The following is a 17087-nucleotide window of genomic DNA, read 5'->3' as shown; positions in this document are numbered from 1 at the left end:
GGTACCCAGTACTGGATTACAAAAGTAATGAGAACATACTGTACCTGCAACTTGAATTTTCTTCCATAGGGAATCATTGACTGTTTTCTCTGAAATATTTTTTAAGTGTCAACTTTTAAAATAACTATATATTGTTTAAAAATACAGTAATTAAGTCGACTTTCATCACTTGATTCTAAGAACTGACTCAGGACTGAATCTAGGATCCAGTCCTGGAATTCCAAAAGTAATCCTAAAAGTAATCTGTTGCAAATAACTTAAAATTTCTATTGAGCTCAATGCATTGTGGTATTTAAAATAGTGTTGCCTATTGCAACCACTTGTAACTGTTTACAAAAGTCAATTGCATATTGCAAAAGTATTTATATAAAGCATCTCATTCTGAGAAAGTATATTTTAATGCCAAGTGTTGGTTCTAAAATAAAACAAGCATATTTTATATATATATATAAACCATTGGCCTAGAGTTCAGTTATTGAGTGTGTGAGAGCATTTGCTGACTGAGTGTGTACAACAAATGCTTTACACTGTCCTCGGATACTGCCTTACTGCTCGACCAAGCTACCACTTTAGAGAGGTTATATCTAACTTTAACCTCTGCCAAACCCTTGGGGATTGTGGACTCTGTACACCCTGTACCTATTAGGGAACAGTATATACAGAGCCACTTTCTCACAGTGGATAATACCCAAATCCCAGGCTCCACCTAAAGGTTGGTTTTTGAGACGGTCGCCAAAGATGAGTGTTTCGGTCTTAGAACCATTTGCTGCCATGTTATTAGTCAAGTTGTAGTTGTGTAGTGCATTCAGAGTTCTCTGTAAACCGATTCAAGAGTGGTCGAGAAGGACAAAATCATTGGCATATTGCACGATAGGAATCTTAGTACTCCCAATCTTTGGAGGGATGAGGTTAGCGTGTTTAAGCGATTCCCCATGTCGGCAGTATAAAGTTAAAATAAAAGGGGCACAAGTTCACAGCCCTTCTTGAGGCAGTTATCAGTCGTCATCTTCCTCGAGACTGTCGTGACTGAGTTGTCAACTTGACTCTAACCCAAGTGGAGGAATATATAAAGATGAAATTGCTAAAGGTAAGGTGTTCAGAATACCCCATCCTTGTAGCTTTTTCCATAATATGCTCCTGGCTGCCTGATCAAAGGCTGCAGAGTAGTCCACGAAACAAGCAGAGTGAGAGTTGCTTGTTACTCTTTGCCGTGTGAGACAGGTAGGAAAGGGCCATGATGTTGTCCAGGGTTGAGGAGTTTGACCTGAAATCAGATTGCGTAACTGGAATGAGGTTGTTAGCTTCTTCCCAGCCATCAGGTTATTTGAGTAAGATGGACGTGTAGGCTTCAGCTTCGATGTCCAGGAGTCGGATCAGGCGGTAGTTCGCACCCTTCTTATAAGAAAGGATTCATAATAGATCCCCTCCAGTTCTCTGGTATCTGCACAGGCAATTTGCAGGTTTGAAAAGGGGGAAGCAATATAGCGGTCCACAGCTCAAGGTCCCCTTTATAGACCACAGCGGGTATCCCATTTGGTCCAGGAGCCCAAGGCTCTGATCTTTTGCAGGGTTTGGAAGATGTCTTGCCCCAATATTGGTGATTCCTGGGACCCTGTTACAGGGCTGTTGACTTGGGGTCTTGAATCCACTTGAGGCGCATTTGCGGCAGCATATACGTTTTGGACATAAGCAATCCACTTAAATTCAGGGACTTGTTTTTGGAGGACCGTTTTTTCCCCCTGTAAATACCTCTACAGATCCACCTGTCACGGTTTGCTCATCAGCTAGTACCTATGCAGCCATTCTGCCTCGGTTTGTTCATGCTTGACTGCCCAAACCATCTGTTTATGCTGCTTTTTGAAGGCTCGCAATCTTGTTAACAAGTCAGCTTTAGCTATGGTTCTACGTTCTCTTTGGATGATTTTAGAATCTATTTAGTTTCAGTTTGCTTGCGGTAATGTGGGGGTTGGTTACTTCTCCTGGGGTTGTGGACATTATTAAATTGGTGGTGAATGTGGCCACTAAGCACATTGTGCACTTCACGGAGCGTTAGGTCCAAATGGCCAGATCTATTGCCCAGCTTAAGGTCTTAAGGTGCATGCTTCTTGATTCCCAGATTTTGAGTTTTTTCAAATTCACTGGGCCCCATTTAATCCTGATTAGGTTGTAATTTTCATCACCTGTGGATTTGGTGATTATCTTGAGGTTTTTGAGGCTGTTGGAGCGGACATAGAGGGTAGTGAGAAGTGGGAGATGGTCACTCTCAGTACGTGACAGGATGTCAAATCTAGCTACTGTTTCCAGTATCCTACTTGTTGGCGAATACAATATCCAGGGTACTTATTCCCTTGAAGGATTGTTGATACTTAAATGGGGCATTATCTTCTATTATATGCTGTATTGAGTTCAGGCTATGTGCTTGAAAGAGTGAGGCTAACATGTTTCCAGTTTCATTTCCAGATATCAGGTTTGTCATTTCAATGTCCAAGGATCGTTTATTAAAAATCGCTGCATATGACTTCATGCGTTGGGTTATTGCACAAGATGGATTCAAGGGAGTCACGAAACTTGGTTTGTCGTGCCAGGTGGCCTATGCCAAAGCAGTTGAAGTACACATTAAAAGTAAGATCTTCAACTTCCACCCATTTATTTGTAGGCCTTCCAGAGCCACCAGTTGAGCATTTCATCATAGGATTTGATAATACGTACTTTCAGGCCAAAGGCCAGGATCACACATATCGAACATCCGCCAGAAGGTCTCAGGAATATGTTGGTTTTTACAGCTGGCTGGAAGAGTTCGGAGTAGCCAGGCATTGTGGTTGCCCAAGTTTCTTTGAAACAGAGCAAATCTGTGGATTGAACAAAGGACGCTACAGCCTTTAATATCTTCCCAAGACCTGACAAGTTCCATGATACAAGGCATATACTTGACCTGCTTTTAGGTTCACACTCTCAGGGGTATCTTCCTGGGCTAGGAGCAGTTCCTCGCATTATTCGAGAGGGTTGGGGATATCCTTCCCTGGTAATTACCTTGTTTCGAAGTTCCAATTTGCTCTAAGACAGTTTTCCTAAATGCACCATCCTGGGTGTCTTAAGCGCAAGATGTCCTAAGTTTGTTTTAGGTCAGATTGAGCTGTGAATTCCATGGGCCTTGCAGCCATAGTCCAGCACTATGAGGCCCAAGGAAATGGACAAGTTAGAGGGCCTGGCTCGCAGCATTATTTTACTGCATTTAAGCGTGTGCTTTACAGGTTTTGTTCAGGATTAGGAGAAATCAAATGAGGGATGTACCTCAAATCTGTTAACTGAATCCGCATCCTGCTAATTTACAAAACAGAATGCACTCTATAACCATGTAAGTGTACACTAATAATTAGTATCAGAACATTTAAAGGCTTCACAAGACATTGATAGGGGTGTTGTAGCCATGGCTCATGGCACGACATTAAACACTGAGCCTACATATGATTCTATTCTTGTAGTTTCTGGTGTTTTTCAGTGACTAGAATGATGCCTTTAATAGAAGACAAGCTATTTTCAACTGTTTATTTGCTTTCATATATTTTTTGCACATACTCTTTTCTTGCACTGGGTATCTGGGAAACCATCTTGTAATTTTAATTCTCACTGCCCACCTTAAGGACATTCTACAAGCTGTAGCTCATATTACTAGGGCATGAAGAAATAGGACCACATCATAACACCGTGCTGTAACTCCACGGCTCCTCCTTGCCAGTCCACACCATCTTCAAGTTCAGATGCATTATCTGCAAAGCAATCACAATATATTAACAGCCCACAAACGAGCTACCTTTTCCATCACTCCTCGACTGTATGCTTGTCACTGACCCTGTACAGTGCTCTGCAGCTTTTGGCATTTCCTATCTATCCCCAAGGAACTGGAATGTTATTCCTATATTTATCCATACTGCCCAAGCCTGCTCCAATTTAGGAAACAGCGAATACTCAACTTAAAAAAATAAAAACTAAATCATGATGCAGTCATGATCTACAAACCATCTCCTCAGTGGTGGCTGTCAACTTCGGAGAGCGGATGGGCCAGCAAGTGGGTGGGTAGTGGGTCGGTGTTTTTATAAAATCAAAACAATTAAGTAAATAAAATTAAAATATACTTACCGTGGTTGCTGCTGCGTCTTCCTTGCTCCGGTCTTCTTCGCTCGTAACTTCATGGCCCCAGCTAACTCTTGTAACCAATCCTGGCACTGCTCTCACAGCGTAAGAGCAGTGCCAGAATTGGTGGGAGCAGCCTCTATCAGCGCTCACTAGAGCACTGGAGACTTTTACTTTCCCTAACCCAGCGGTCTGAAGACAGCTGGGTTAGAGAGGTTTAAAGTGCGCATGTGTGGCTAGCCGTCACAAGACGAACGGCCAAAGAGACATGCAAAAAAGGCAGCCCACCCTCCTCTCTGCTGCTGACACTGTGCAGTGCTTATCAGCCTTTCGGCTTGGTTTGCGCTATATAGATAACTGCATACACATATTCGAATGTAATGCACTAATCTGGAAACAAATTGTTAACAGTTGATTAAACTTATATGTTTTGGAGAGACTTAGGCCAAACCTTTCCTTCCAGTGTGCCTATTATAATGTATTTCCAGTTAATTGAAATTTAAAACATATGTGCTTATTGTGTTAGTGTTAATATTTATGTTTTTGATTTACTGATATACGCACCAGGAAAGTTGTGTCTAGCAAAGTTGCTAAACAATAGTAAACTGATGGCACTTCCTATGATGTCATTTTCTATAATTTTCACGCTGTATGCAAATTAGGGGGGCCTCACACGTTCTCTTTCTGCCCAGGGCCCCAAAAGTCCTAGGACCTACCCTGTTGGCACTATCAAAATTAATTTGGCCTGCAAAGCCTTTGGACAGTAAGAAAACATGAAATACTGGGAATTTGTTAGTTTACCTTGCTCCAAATCCTCTTACCACAAGGCTCTGAAGATGTTAGATAAGCGATTTTACTCTCATAAAAAAAGTGTACATAAAAACGCGTCTTTTGGACTTGGCCCTTTTTGCAGGGTCATCCCTGAACTTTTTGCCTTCCTCCTAGTCTTTTTTAGGTTTCGCCTAGGCAGCGCGCATGCGCTACTCAAGGAGGGCCTTTAGCCATCGGTCTTCACTTTTCAAGCACTGCACTCATGCTTGTGGCGGCATCCACCTTGCAGGAGCGAGCAGCGGCGCGGCCACGTTAATTACAAACATATGGCCGCTGCTCGCTCCTGCAAGGTGGATGCCACCACAAGCACGTGTGCAGTACTTAGAAAGTGAAGACCGCCGTACTGCTTTTCGGTCAACTGTGACCGACGGATCGAAGACCCGCAGAGGTTTTATTGATAGCACCCGGAGGAACTTAACTGATGGAAATAAAAAGAACTCCAGTGTAGGCGCCTGTCTTTGATCCTTACTGTAACACAGCACTTACAATCTGCACTTCTATAACGAGATGGTAAGGCACATGCACACTCGCCTCTTCTACAGTGTGGCGGATGACATTTGCACTTACCCCGGTGTGAGGAGAGGTCTTTTACAAAGAACATTTTAATGGCAAAAGTATCCTCTCATCACGAGTTGTCTCGCATAGAGCGGTATAACAGGTTTGTGGGACCAGACGTAGACCGCATTAGACACCCCAGGACATGATGGAGGGCACAAAACATGGGCAGCGATAGACGTCCAGCTATTACATTAGTTTATAGGGTATACAGGCACAGCAAACAAGTTATTTGTTTGCTATGTCTTATAAAGGTCCATCAACGCAGCACAGCATGGTCTTGTCCCGTGTGAGAGCAGGCGTAATTGGTAGCAAATAACCCCTGGTTTTTAGATTATACATCTTTTGAAGGCTTTTTTCTCACATTTACCTTACAATATTTTAGAACCGGATTCACATGAAGGTATGAAATGAGCAGTATCACACAATGTCTCCTCAATGGCGATGCTGAGATTAGAACCCTTGTCTCTCAGTTCCAAAGACAGTTGTTTCTTTGACACCAATATTCTATCATCATGCATCCTTTCATGCAGTCCATGAGAGGATTATTAACATGCGGCTATGACTCCTCCCCAACGTTGTAGGCGAGGGCTCGCTATTGATGGAGCCTCCCATTCATGAGGGTGGATCAGAGAATCCCATTAGACAATTCTTGGTGTGGTTATTCCCACAAACGTTTTACCTTCACTCCCTGATTTTTGTTGAACTCTGCATGACCTTGACTTTTGTGTTACCGGTCAATAGGGACCCTTATTTCTTATTTACTTTTAAAACAAGCATTGGCAAAACCAATTGTTATGCCTCAACAAGCCACGCGATTACATACAACAAGCATTGGCATAGCCAATAGGTCTCGCCTTTGGGACCTTATAAGTGTTTAGTTATCCAGCACAATATTCTTGGTGCAACAACATCAACTGTTGCATGGCTAAACACTTATAAGGTCCCAAAGGCGAGACCTATTGGCTATGCCACTGCTTGTTCTGACCTGGTGTTGGTGGTTTTAGGATGGAATCTGGGCACTTTAGCACTGCTGTCCAGTGTAAAGTGTGTGTGCTCTCTGTGGTAAACATGGTAAGATTGGTCTACACCGGTTTGGTGTATTTAATTTAAAGTAAAGTGGTATCTCAGATACCCAGGGCCAGTAAATTAAATGCTACTGGTGGGCTTGCAGCGCTGATTGCGCCACCCACCAAAGTAGCCTTTTAAACCTGTCTCAGGCCACTGCCATTGCAGGGCCTGTGAGCGCACTTTTACTTCCGCTGTGACGTGGCACCTAAAGTGAGTGCCACATCTGAGACCCCCTTTTTACTACATGTCAGTTACCCCCAAGTTAGGCCCTAGCAAGCCCTATGGGCAGGATGCATTGTAGGTAAAAGGTTGGACATGTACCATAAGTGTGTGACATGTCCTGGTAGTGACAAACAGCCATTTTGGTTTATCACTGCTGTGAGGCTGCCCCCTCTTAGGAATGCATTGGGGATTTCCTGATAAGTGTTTCAGTGGTGGTAATTCCGGATATGAGAGGAGCAGCGTGGTCAAGTTTGGTATGTTTGGAATAGTGATAATAAATGCTGCGTAATGGTGTGCGCAGATTTATGATCACTATTTTAGAAATGCCACTTTTAGAAGTTGCCATTTCTGTGTGCTATGTGTCTTTAAAGCAAACACAAGGAGATGATGGACGGAGTGCTGAAACTTTTCAAACACTCACCCCCCCCCCCCCGTCACAGATCTGGGTTGAATCCATCGTCAATCTGTAGCTCACTTTGCCACACCAGTTCAGACACAGCTATATGCAAATCAGCCTTGACCCTGTGCCTCATGGAACAGTCCAGCCCTAACTGCCAAGCCATGTCTTCCCTGGACCGGAAACGAGCATCTTGGCACCGGTTTTGGGCTAACAGCCCTCTTCAACCAGGCTAGCTTGAATCCAGTGGCAAAGTGAGCAAGGGACCCACGTCTGGGAATACCCTGCCAACTTAGGGCGAACGATGCAAACACAAGGAGATGATGGACGGAGTGTTGAAACTTTTCAAACACTCACCCCCAGTTACAGATCTGGATTGAATCCATCATCATTCTTTAGCTCACTTTGCCACCCCAGTTCAGACACAGCTATATGCAAATCAGTCTTGACCCTTGTGCCTCATGGGAACAGTCCAGCCCGAACTGCCAAGCTATATCTTCCCTGGACCGGAAACAAGCCTGGCCTCTGGACTGAGAGTTAGCACCTCGTGCGTGCTTCATGGTACCTGCTGATGGTGCCAGAGGACAGGAAGAGAACCTATGGTGCACTGCGCTCAAACGCGCTGTGCCAATGTAATCCCGGCGTGGGGATTCCCCCTTTGTGCAGCCTGATTGAGGGCGGGAGCCTACCCCGCCATTCTGGAGCCAAAAAGTTGCAGAGACGTTGCTCTGTAATTAGGGGAAGCCAAGTGGCTGTTGCCTGGTTGCGGGTGTGGAGCGGAAGAGGACACCCCCGGAGTTAGTCAGGAAATCCTGCTGCCTGGAGGTAGGCAGGGCTCCCGTGCTGGTGAGAGCCCAGCGTACTGCCGGACGACTCGGCGCTCACTGCAGCACTTACGGAGACAGTGCAAGCCAAAAGAGAGGGATCGGAGCCCAGACGAGCCCCCCAGCCGGAGTCCCGCATGTCGCGCTGGAGAAGAGGATAGCCCTGGTGAGTGGGGCTAAGGCTGAGCATTGATCATTACTGGTGCCGTGAGTAGGCATGGGAAGAGCCCCGATAAAGGGGGTCTCAGGGCACGGTTGTTGCCAGTGCTTTTTCTTTCACAGCTGCACTGCAAGAGTACGGGCAGCTGCAACAACGGGGGCATTTCTTTATTGGCAACAGAGGAACCAGGGTGAGTTGCACCCTCGCCCCATTTAATGCCCTGACCTTTGGACAGAGGGCATTGGGGACCACCAAGACGGGCTCCAGAGGAAGGCCAGTGGGCCTGTGAGCACCTGAGGTGCTGGTAGGGCGCAAGGCTCTAAAATGATGTATAATGTGGTTTATGCCTGAAATGATGTATGCACCTTGGGAGAGGTTACTACGGTGCACTTCTAACTGTGATTTATGCCTAATGTGTTTATGCATAATATGTTTCCGCTAAGTACAGTATCTTACCAGTAGTCACTGGTTGTTTTATTACTTACCTGTTCTTATGGTTTTGACAGTGGCCCGATTGGCCCTGTACTGTATATAATCCCCTGTGAAGTATTGCCTAGTGCCAGGTGGCACAGTGTACATTTGTGATTATGATTCTAATGTGTTTATGGATAATACAAAGGCTATTTTTTATATAACCTTGTGTGGAGTTTCTTTTGTGGTGTGCCTAGTGTGTCGCTGCTGTGTGTGTGTTTTGCGCAAACGCATTATACGTTGCCTCTGGGATAAGCCTGACTGCTCATGTCAAGCTAACAAGGGGGTGAGCAGGGGTTCTCTTCAGCGTGTAACTCCCTTACCCTGACTAGAGTGGTGGTTTCGCCTGACTAAGGCGCATGCCCTAGCCAACCAGAAATCCAATTTCTAACAGTGTCGAATTTGGAAATGAGTACTAAGATTGATGTTGAGGAGTAGGAGAGTGTAATGTGAACGGAGTTTTCAAATGTGACTAGTAAATAGCGATCTTCTCTTTGAATGTTCAATGGTTGAGAAGAATAGCAATAGTGGCTCCTTGGAAGGTTAGAGAATTTACGATTACATGCGATCACTGGAGGACTCACATTGTATATCGGATGTGTAATGACATGATATACAATATGTGTGTACACAATATATTAAAGCAGGGGTGCTTACTTGCTTACTTGTGCCACTTCTTTTTTCCCTTTACATACATGACCTACCTTGCAGAGTTGGTCAGCGTAAGGGGGACCCGTCTAAATCAGAACAACGAGCATTGCCTGTCTACTCTACGCTGTTGTTTTGCTGGATGTAACCCTTCTAGGACTACAGAGGCATCTCTCAGTGTTGGTACACTATGCTGATGAGCACTTTCTAAAAATAAATATTAGTAAGAGTAAAGTTATTGTTTTTAGGTCTCAGGGTATAGAGTTAGGAAGGGTTTGCACTGGTTCCTGGGGATTGACAAGTTGGAAGCAGTGAAGTTGTATCCATATCTAGGTAGTAATTGCTTAAATAAGGAAATATCAGTCAGTGTAGAAGGAAAGCTTTATCTCAAGCCTCAACCATATGTAGACTATATAAGTGTTGTGACAAAGGCACTTTGGCCATGTATTGGCAGTTTATAAAATTAAGATTCAGCCTTTACTGAGCTATGCCTGTGAGGTAATGAAGAGCACCAGGGATATGGAATTCCTAAAGCCCAATGCCCAAGAAATATTGTTTGGGGTCAAGAGCAACAAGTTTGTATGTGTATTTTGTCCATGGGACAAGTAGGCCCAGCCCCCTGCAGCACAAACCCTTTGGCTGCCAGTTTGCAGTACCACGTTTTGGGATCCAGGGAGGGCACTGCAGTTGAGGTAATATTTTTGTCCATATGTTAATGCTGTTCAAATTTGTATTTATGGTTCATTAATTGAAAGCCTTTATTATTAGGGTGAGCGCTCCAAGAAAATGTTGTAAGCTCCGACTGCATTACTGACAACGGTTCCAGTATAAAAATGTGTACACACGTTTTCAAAGTTTAGCAATATGAGGCTATGTATAATGCTCCCAGAATGCTCTCTGATTTAACACAAATATATGCAGACGCTTGAAAGCAAGATTGATGATTCTTTGCTTTCTAAATAAAATGTTGACAAAAAAAAAAATGTCAAAACATTTTGCTAAACTACTGTAAAATTTTAGTTACCATTTCTTAGCAGCATCATTTAGTAAAATGTGTTGCTGTATCCTAGTATTTCTCCAAAATATTCATAATGGAAATTCAGTGTAACCAGTTTTAATAAGATTATGGAAAACATAAAAATAAACAAGCATTGGTAAAGCCAGCAGGTCTGAAATTGGTGGTCAGCCTTTTGATTTTATCAATGCATGGCTTGTTTTAGCATGGTTTTTATAAAAATCTTTTTGGTGTGGGAGCTGCCTGGCCCTCACCATTATAACAAACATTGGCAAGAGCAAAAATTGTTTTTGGACTCAAAAAGCACACATTGCCACAGTAGTTCCTGGCACATAATAAAACTACTTTGTGTTCTGATATGCTCCTTGTAAAAGAGCAGAATGCTGCCACTCACAGTGAAGCCAGCTGATACAGAGCAAGAGAGAGACAGAATTTTAATAAACGCAAAAGGTCATGGTCAACGCCAGACCAGATTAAGGGCCCAATTATTTTAAAAAAAGTCTCAAAAGTGCACCCCTGGTTTATGTCTTTGCATTAAGTGCAGCTATACGTCTTTCGTGAATTCCCAAGAATTTACAGAAGAAGGACAAGAAATGCTACTCCTCGAAAACATTTGTGACCTGCATTTTAGCATAAGCTAATGTGCGTGTGTAGATTTGATCATGCGACAATCCGAGTGTTTGCAAGTTTACTTTCCCTACAATCACTTCCCCCCCCCCCCCCCAACTCTGGAAGAAGGTTTACGTCTGCCATCGTCAGGAGGAAATTTCCAACATTTCTCAGTATGGTAAAAGTTTAGAGAAGAGTTGTTGAAACCCTTAAAACATGCAAATTGCTAGATTTGCACGGACTCAAAAGGGCATTCTAACCCTGGAACTATTGCTGACAAATACCTTCAGCCCCAGTATGTAGATCTGCGGAAACGTGGCAACATAAGGGGATTGCAAGTATTCAAACACTACTATGGTATGAGCCCTGGCATAATCAGAGAGTCTATATCGGAGATCTTATATAATGAGAGTGCTACCATAATTTGTCACCGCTACTACATGGCACCAAAGGGACAAGTGGACTTTGTTACAGGACAAGTAGATTTATGAAACAACCTGCCCATGGACAAATAGATATTTTATTAAATTCCACACCTCTGAGCACCATCGGTCCTTCATTGAGAAGGTTGATGGGCAAATCTGGCGCCAAATTTGTAATTTGATCTCTTTGGCCGTACCTTCGGCTTGAATTAGCGTCGAAGGTGGCACCCTGCTTCCTTTTAATGATTTGCTGGAGAAGTTCGACATCCCATGCGAGGACTTCCTTTTGCATGCTGCTCTGACAGCAGCTCTCCGTAAACATTGGCGGGAGAGGCTGGCGGAACCACCAACCTCCCTGATTTGTCAGTATATAGTGATGGCAGGCGGAACGATTAAAGCGGTCACTTGCCTATACCAATATATCACGCAGGGGATGCGACGACCCCCGACGGCACTACGACTCAAATGGGAGGCAGATTTAGGCGAGGCCATCGATGAGAAACCATGGGGGGGGGGGGGGGGGGGACTGGTGGAAAGAGCTTGGAAAAGTTCTAGAAATGCCCGCTTCCAGTTGATTAATTTCTTTGTTCTCTATAGGGCTTACCTTACACCGTGTAAAATCAATGAATACTTTGGGACCCGCTCTGCCTGCCCAAGATGTAACCTGGAGAACGCGAGGTTCTTACACATGCTCTGGGACTGCCCCCTTTTGAGCGAGTTCTGGAGAATGTTGACGGATGGGCTAGGGGACACGACAGACCGTGACAAAGTGCTGACACCGGGGTGTTGCCTCCTACACTGGTTCCCTCATACTGCCAGGAGTAAAGTCACCAGCAAATTTATAGACCAGGGGTTGGTATTGGCCAAAAGGGAACTTACTAGCGATTGGAAGGGGAAAACTGCCCCTAGCGTGCTGAGGTGGACGAAGGAGCTTATAAGATGAGCGGACTGGGAACGGATCTTCAGGCTGCAGATGGTCCAGAGAACTGGGAGTGAAAAGTCACTGGAGGTAGCGAAAGCACAGGTGGCATTGGTGGAGGTACTGAAACAGCAGAGGAACGACACCGACATACCCCTTGACGGAGTGGACCAAGCTGTGGGAAATTGAGCGCTCGATATCCTGGCTGGCCCTGATAGCTACCCGGGTGGTCATGGTGTGGGATGAGTTTCCTGGTGGGAGAAGGTCACACCTGGGGAACTACAACATCTGGAATAGCACACCTGATGCCCTGTAGAGCAGATTAGCGTCAATAAGCAGGGAACCGAATGTATAAGCGACAAGCCTGTGGGGTTGGGAGGGGGGTCACCTGGCGGGAAGTGGGGAGTTCTCCCTCTGTTGATTTGCTTGGGGTTGATTGTGAAGCTGAATACAGAGTTGATGTATGTATGGCGATAATAGAACTGGAACCGGCGAGCCCAAAGGCCTATAATTGTACGAGATATCTCATTGTTTCCTTGTGTTGGCACAAGGCCAATTTCTCCTGGCGGGACGACAACCTGCGATTAATATGTAGGACTGTAAAACCGAACGCTAGATCCGAACTGCAATTATAGCATTATTGTTATGATGTCACTAATCACCTTATTTTCATGTAATTAATAAATCTGTTTACAAAAAAAAAAAAAAAAAAAAAAAAAAAAAAATCACTGGATGTGGCGGCGGTTCTCCTGCGACTGGGTTCCAGAAGGGGCGACTACTAGCCCAAAGTCGTGGATGCAGCAGAAATTGCCCAGGGGGGAGGTTGGTTGAATCCGCTTCTATAACAAATTATTACTGGAGCCTGGGAGGGACTACCTAGGGAGGAGAGGTTTTGTGATCTTTGTGGGAACTGGGTTCAAGATTTAAATCATCTGCTTTTTGTTATGTCCTTATCTTTATTCATTGCGGCAGAAATTGCTAAGACCATTGTTTTTAAGGACAACATAACTACGGGAGTGAAGGCCCGGGAATATCTTTTTGCACCGCTATCAGAAATAGTTTGTGGAAAAATGTTTTACTTTTTTTTAACATTTTTTTTTTCTTCAAATGTTGTAATTTAATTTTATTTGGTTAGGGATTTGTGGCATTTTAGGTCTCTTATACTTTGCATAGTATAAAACAGAATTACTGTATTAATCTTTGCTTGCAATGCTGGATGTGATGGACAAATAGAAGCACTGTATTAGTGTTGTATTGTAAACATTTTGCACTATTTGTTTTGCGGTATTTATTAGGTCTGTGTAGTCTTGCTTCAATATGTTTAGTTGAATTGATTGCACATTTGCACTTTTTCTTGTCTGTGGGGTCTATTTTACCTAAAGTAGAATATAGTTTAACAACGACTGAGCTCCGTTTATATTACAGAATTCAATATATTTTAAATTGCATGAACGGTCTTAAGAAATGTTTTATTGTATTGTATGTGGACCTCTGAGTTTCAAATCATAACAAGCATTGGCATAGCCAATAGGTCTCGCATTTGGGAACTTCAACAGAAATACTTTATCTGCATTCCAGGACACCTGTATTTTTACTGCGTGTAGGGAAATTAAATGCTTTGTCCAAAATCACACGCTATTGAGCAACATTTGAGAATGGAACCTGGTTTCCGAGCTCGTAGATTTAGAAGTTTTGCCCTTGAAAGCACATTCAATTCCCATTAACACAAGTTGTGTGCTGCCTGTTAGGCAGGGTAAATAAAGAAGTATGTTGTCTGAAGCTGCTGCCTAGTAAAAGCCCTGGCAGTTATAAGGTTACAAATTAAGCATTGGGAGTGCGACTGGAACCAGACGTTTTGTCCTTTAAAGCACATTCCCTTCATATTTACACGAGTTGTGCGCTGCCTGTTAGGCAGGCTAAAAAAAGAAGCATGTTGTCTGAAGCTGCTGCCTAGTAAAAGCCCCGGCAGTTGTAAGGTTACAAATTAAGCATTGGGAGTGCGACTGGAGCCAGAAATTGTGTCCATTAAAGCACATCCCCTTCATATTTACACGGGTTGTGCACCGTGTCTCAATAGTGAAACCAATATCGAATGTAGGTTACCGTGCTTTATATTATGTAGTGGTGTTTTAAACATAGGGAAAAGTGCTAAATATGAGCTGCCGCTCAACAGCAGCGCTTAATAATCAACAGAAATACTTTACCTGCAGTCCAGGACACCTGTATTTTTACTGTGTGTATGGAAATTAAATGCTTTGCTCAAGATCACACCCTATTGAGCAGCATTTGAGAATGGAACCTGGTTTCCGAGCTCGTACAGTTAGACGTTTTGCCCTTGAAAGCACATTCATTTCCCCATTAACACAAGTTGTGTGCTGCCTGTTAGGCAGGCTAAAAAAGAAGTATGTTGTCTGAAGCTGCTGCCTAATAAAAGCCCCGGCAGTTGCAAGGTTACAAACTAAGCATTGGGAGAGCGACGAACTGGAAGTTTTGTCCTTAAAGCACATTCCCTTCATATTTACAAGAGTTGTGCGCTGCCTGTTAGGCAGGCTAAACAAGCGCAGTCACGAAAGTGAAACCAACCGTGCTGGGTTAATGAGTAACATGATCCAGGAATGCAGCTGGCACCCGGCACGCTGCTGCTCACTCCAGAGAGCCAAACGCCATGGGTGTGAACATTTTAAGAAGAGGTGGGACATGCACCCACCTTTGACCATTTGCGTGCTTTCATTTTTGAAAGCCACACACAAAGGCCAATAGAATGTGACAACCACACGCACGAGCTTTAAGAAAGTCTGGAGTGTTTCCAAGAGGTATGCGCGCTGCGCTAGGCTCGCCCTAATAAAAAAATGTTTGATATATATATATATATATATATAAAAAATAATTAAAATATATTCAGCAGTTTGCTTATTCACTTTTTAGCCAGTCTGGGCCGTTATTAACCTGTTAACATCCCCCTCCCCAGTGATTGTTTCACTCTGCTAATAGTGTTTGTATGTAATCCTAGCCACAGTACATCCTTGTGCTTCTAGATTCAACACCATTAAAAAATTACAGTGCCTGAAAGTATAGTAGCACTGGGGCGCATCCCACAGTTTGCATTACCATTGAAAGCGCAGACCCCAAAGTCTCCAAAACTCTTCGGAGGACAAACTGCAACATGCCTATGAATGCTCAGCGTGCATACCTTCTTGCCTGCACAACTATTTAAAGCACAGATCCGTTTGTCAGCACTATTCAGAAAATGTCTTATGGCTTGCAGATCAAAGAGTTATATCACATCTCAGTTTTTACATTTTTGGTGTACCGTGCACATTTAATGCATTCACTTATGTAGGAAGGACAGCACATCTCACTGCCGGAAAACAGGAGAACTCGCAGCTCATTTCTTTGGCTGCAAGTCTAAGGCATTAACAACAAAAATTCGAGCCTCCACGTTTGTGGTACTCGTTGAATACCTGCAGGCTACATATGTGTTGTAGTTACAGCATACCCCAATGCATGCAGATCGTGGGTTCTCATTGGATACCACAAGTCTCAGAGTCTGCAGGGTGTGGGACCAGCAGCACTCCTGAGAATCTACATAATGGTTGTGAATACTCGCTTTACACCTCAGAACCTCCAAGTCCGGCATGCTCACAGCCTGACGTTTGTGGATCCTTACAGGAACTGTGGAGCCTGTAGGTTTTTTTTTTTTTAACTAGTCTCTTTTATATGAAGACCATAACTCAGTGCCTGCACGTCTGAAGTACTCCCAGCGCATTCCCCTACCTACATGTAAAACATATACAAAACACACCTCAATGGCTGATTAAAGCGCCAATCGTGACAGCGGTCAATATCCGAGTTTCCAGCACATGCTAGTGCCTCTTGTTGCCGGCTCGTCAAGGCGCACCGCAGTAAGTGCTTGCCTCTGGTAATCACAGCACACCTTGGCATCGCCAGTTATGCACAAGTACCCGCAATGCCCCTGATCAGTAGCAGTACTTCTTGGGTTCTTACCTCCGAGTCCTCTTTAAAACGCGGCAGGGGTGGAAACTCAAGCTTCATATTCTCCATGTCCCGAGCCTGGCCGGTGTGCAAGGTGGAAGAAAGGCGTCCGAGTTCAGCGGAGCGGTTATTTCGGTAATACAGGTGACGGTTCCTTATGATCCAGCGCAAGAGCAACTAGCAATTCTAATTCAGCCGCCATGCTGCTCCTATTCAACGGGCGGGCACGCGCGGTAGCGCGCTCCCGGCTCCAGGAACTTGTGCTTCCGGGCCACCATAGTCGGAGACAGGAGGGTGGATCTAGTGGGCAGCGCGCGGAGGCCTAGCAGCAGCGGTGCTTTCGTGATCTTCTCTCTAGCTGCACACTGCTGGCCTCCTGTCCGAGTCTTGCGTGAAGCCGCGAAGCTCCACCACCTGCGAACGGCAAGTCGTACGCTTCGCTCAGGCTGTTGGGTCCTTGTACCGCTCAACGAGCTGACTACCCGTCTGGTGTTTCACGCCTGGGATCGCCCATGTATATATAAGCTGTGTTGGAAACTGGTGTCTGGAAGCAGCGTGGGGGTGCGCGCCGTGGACTAGATCAGAGCTTCACCACTCTCCACGCGCTAATGTTCCTATACTTAATATTGCCCTTACTCAGAGGAAGAAGTCAGAACTTATGTTTTTTTAGTAGAGTCCATTAGGACTGACTCTTCTATTGATCACATTTGGGGAAAGCTATTTATTAAACTGTTTTTTTTAGCTTTTCTTGACAACCCACATGCGGCCCGCATAAATCTTTAATTTACATTTAGATCTAGGGCTTACTACCCTTGATGA

General features: G+C 44.3%; 1 protein-coding gene across 2 annotated transcripts in view; it reads right to left on the bottom strand.

The window, feature by feature from the left end:
- Nucleotides 1–16761, bottom strand: part of STYX (serine/threonine/tyrosine interacting protein) — a 323362-nt gene extending 306601 nt beyond the window's left edge. Inside the window, exon 1 of one of the 2 annotated variants that reach the window (XM_085626838.1) lies at nt 16281–16761. In XM_085626838.1, coding sequence (XP_085482964.1) covers nt 16281–16337 — 57 coding nt within the window. In that variant the 5' untranslated portion in view covers nt 16338–16761. The remainder of the gene's footprint in view (nt 1–16280) is intronic. The other variant, XM_085626839.1, reaches the window with a different exon arrangement.
- Nucleotides 16762–17087: the final 326 nt, after the last annotated feature.

The sequence above is a fragment of the Triturus cristatus genome, chromosome 9 (genome assembly GCF_964204655.1).
Source record: "Triturus cristatus chromosome 9, aTriCri1.1, whole genome shotgun sequence".
In the NCBI taxonomy this organism is placed as follows: domain Eukaryota; kingdom Metazoa; phylum Chordata; class Amphibia; order Caudata; family Salamandridae; genus Triturus; species Triturus cristatus.
Note: the sequence above shows the minus strand (reverse complement) of the source record. Positions and strands in the feature narration are given on the sequence as shown.